The 3039-nt window shown below is 69.0% G+C and overlaps 1 protein-coding gene across 1 annotated transcript; it reads left to right on the top strand.

The window, feature by feature from the left end:
- Positions 1 to 1173: 1173 nt before the first annotated feature.
- Positions 1174 to 2694, top strand: DKK1 (dickkopf WNT signaling pathway inhibitor 1). The gene is given in 6 exon segments (XM_074155132.1): positions 1174 to 1197; positions 1199 to 1397; positions 1400 to 1605; positions 1764 to 1920; positions 2034 to 2144; positions 2444 to 2694. Coding segments are annotated over 6 exon segments (948 nt in total).
- The last annotated feature ends 345 nt before the right edge of the window (positions 2695 to 3039 follow it).

Below are 3039 nucleotides of genomic sequence, written 5' to 3'. Positions count from 1 at the left end.
TGACGCAGCCCTCACCTGAAACTGCAGGGGGAAGATAGGGATTTGGGGGCAAGGTGTGGCCCTCATTCCTGCAGCCTAAAAATAGGAAGGCTGGGGGTGTCCGCCGGCTGCTGACTCAGCCCCTTCCCGCGTCCACCCGCCTTCCGTGCTCCCCAAAACTTTCCCAGCCAATTATTAGCCTGGCTTGAGCCTTCAGGGGCTGAAATACCCGATAGCAGGTCCCAGCAGAGCAGGGAGCTGGGTGCTGGGTGGGTGCTGGGGTTTACTGGTGGGACAGCGATGTTGGGAAGAGCCCACCCTGCTGGGAATAGCTACTTGGGGTTTATGGAGTTTAGGTTTTTTGGGTTTTTGTTTTTTTTTTGCCTGTGTTTTCTTGCCAACTCCGCTTACGAAAAATGACTGAGAGCATCAGGCCCTCATCAGGAAAAACCAATTTAATTAACTGGGGTTTGCTCCTGGCACGGCCTCCGGGGGGGGGGCGCTGGCCCGCGCGGCCGCCAGGGGGCGCTGTGGTGCCGGCTCCGCCGCGGGGGGGGGGCGCCCCGAGGGCGTCGGTGCGAGGACCCGGGGGGGGGCGGGAATAGGAGGGGGCGACCCCTTTGATCTCCGCGCATCAAAGGGGCCGGGAGCTGCCCCGCCAGTGCTGCCCCCTCCCCCCTCTCGTCGTCCCCCCCCCGGGCCGGGGTCAGGCGAGTGCGCAGGCAGGAGCCAGAACGGAACGGTGCGGGGGGTGGGGGGGGGACGACGATGGACACCGACGCGGGGGTGCGGGCTGGGGTTCAGCCCCGCCGTGTCCCGTCCCGTCCCCACACACACACCCCGGGCCCCCTCCCTTCCCGCAAAGCTGCACCGGCGCCAGGAAGGGCGCGGGGGAAGGGGGGGGTCGCAGACTTATCGGAGACCAAAGGACCGACTCTGCCATCGGGGGGGGGGGGGGCTCTCTGCTCCCCACCGCGGCTCCCAGCCACCGAGGTGGGGTTTGCATGGGGCAAGCCCCCTCTTCCTTTTCCTCGTCCCTCCCCGTCGGGCGAGGCGGCGCGCCCGGCTGGAGACGGCGGCGGCGGCGGGGCGTGCGAAGCATCTGGCCGGGGACTGTGGGGGGGATGTTGGGGGGGGGGGAGGAGGGGGTGTCTGCCCTCGTCGTTGCAAAATCCCCTCCTGGGCCGGCGGCCAATGACGGAGCCCTCGGGGCGGGGTGGGGGGGTGGTTTTGGGGGCACAACCCCCCCGGGGGCCCCTTTGAAATCCCATCCGCCGTGCCCTCCTCCCCGAGGGGGCGGGCGCAGGAGGCAGCCCCCGGGGGTATAAAGGCGGCGGCGGGCAGCGTAGGTAGCTGCTGCTCGGGGGCCGCGGGAGCTAGTCCGCCGACGGGGACGCTACCGGGGACGAGGGGCCGGGAGGGGACGGGACGAGGATGAGGGGGCTGGTGGCGCTGCTGGCGGCGCTGAGCTGCGCGGCCCCGGCGGGGCGGGCGGCGGCGCCCGGCGGCGGCCTCAGCTCCAACGCCATCAAGGGACCCCCCCTGGGGGGGGCGGCCGAGGCCAGCGCCGCCCCCGCCGCCCCCTTCGACGGCAGCAACAAGCCGCCGCCGGCCGCCACCCGGCAGGTAGGAGCGGGGATGCACCGGGGATGGAGGGACGCACCGGGGACGGAGCTGGGGGGGGGGGGGGAAGGACACCGGGATGTGGGGATGCCGGCCCCGCTGACCCCCTCCGCTTACTCTCTACTATCCATCCTCCCCTTCCCCCGCCCCCCCCCCTCCAGCCTTTCCCCTGCGCCGAGGACGAAGACTGCGGCCCCGAGGAGTTTTGCGGCGGGGCGGCCCGCGGCGGGGGTGCCCCGCTCTGCCTCGCCTGCCGGAGACGCCGCAAGCGCTGCCTGCGCGACGCCATGTGCTGCCCCGGCACGACCTGCAGCAACGGTGAGGGGCGGCAGCGCTGGTGGAGGAAGGGGAGGGACACCCTGGGAGCGTCCGCGGGAGGGGGTGTCGGGGGTCCCGCCCGGGGCTGACAGCCACCCCGCTGCCTCCCGCAGGGCTCTGCGCCCCACCGGAGCCTCCCCACGGAGCTGCCGAGCTGGACGAGGTCGGCGCCGAGGCTCTGCCCCGACGGACGCCTGCTCCCGCCTGGCTCCCCACGGCCAAAGGTAAGGGGGTCCTCAGCGGGGTCGCGCTGGGATGCCCGCTCTGGCCCACTGTCCCTTGGCTCAGTCTCGGATGCCCACCCTGCTCCGCTGTCCCTAGTGGGGTCGGTCCGGGATGTCCGCCCTCCTCTTCTGCCCCCCTATGGGGTCAGTCCGGGATGCTCCCCTTGCCCCGCTGTCCTGCTCGGGGGGGGGAATGCCCACCCTGCCTCACTGCCCCCACATGGGGGATGCCCCCCCTGCCCTACCATCCCCCGCGGGAGCATCCCAGGCTGAGCACGTGCCACGCTGTCCCCTGGCAGGTGAAGAAGGGGACTTCTGCCTTCGCTCTTCCGACTGCGCCTCCGGGCTGTGCTGCGCCCGTCACTTCTGGTCCAAAATCTGCAAGCCGGTGCTGCGGGAGGGGCAGGTGTGTACCCGGCACCGGCGGAAAGGCACCCACGGCCTGGAGATCTTCCAGCGGTGCCAGTGCGCTGAGGGGCTGGCCTGCCGCCTCCAGCGAGAGCACGGCCCCACTGATGCCTCCCGCCTCCACACCTGCCAGCGGCACTGAGCATCACCGGACAGACGGATGGACAGACGGGACGGGACGGACTCCGGCCCTGCCGGAGCGGAAGGTTGTTTCTCAAGGGAACTACTTTTAAGCGACTAATTGCAGTACGTTACTGTGTTGTGAATACTCGAGCTGGCACTTAGCTGTACATAACGCCGGGACTTTTAATGACTTTTTTTGGTTTTTTTTCTGAGGGTGCTGCCTTGTGCTCTTCAAGCCGTGACTGTGACTTTGTACACACTGGGTTTTTAAAGCTAGGTCAAAGGGATGCGACCGTCTGTTTGCGAGTGAATAAACTGTTCTTTAAAATCAGTCCCAGCTGCCTGCACATCCCTGCCTGCGTGT

The sequence above is a fragment of the Numenius arquata genome, chromosome 10, assembly GCF_964106895.1.
Source record: "Numenius arquata chromosome 10, bNumArq3.hap1.1, whole genome shotgun sequence".
NCBI lineage: Eukaryota > Metazoa > Chordata > Aves > Charadriiformes > Scolopacidae > Numenius > Numenius arquata.
The sequence above is the reverse complement of the archived record's forward strand: the minus strand, read 5'-3'. Positions and strand labels throughout refer to the sequence as shown.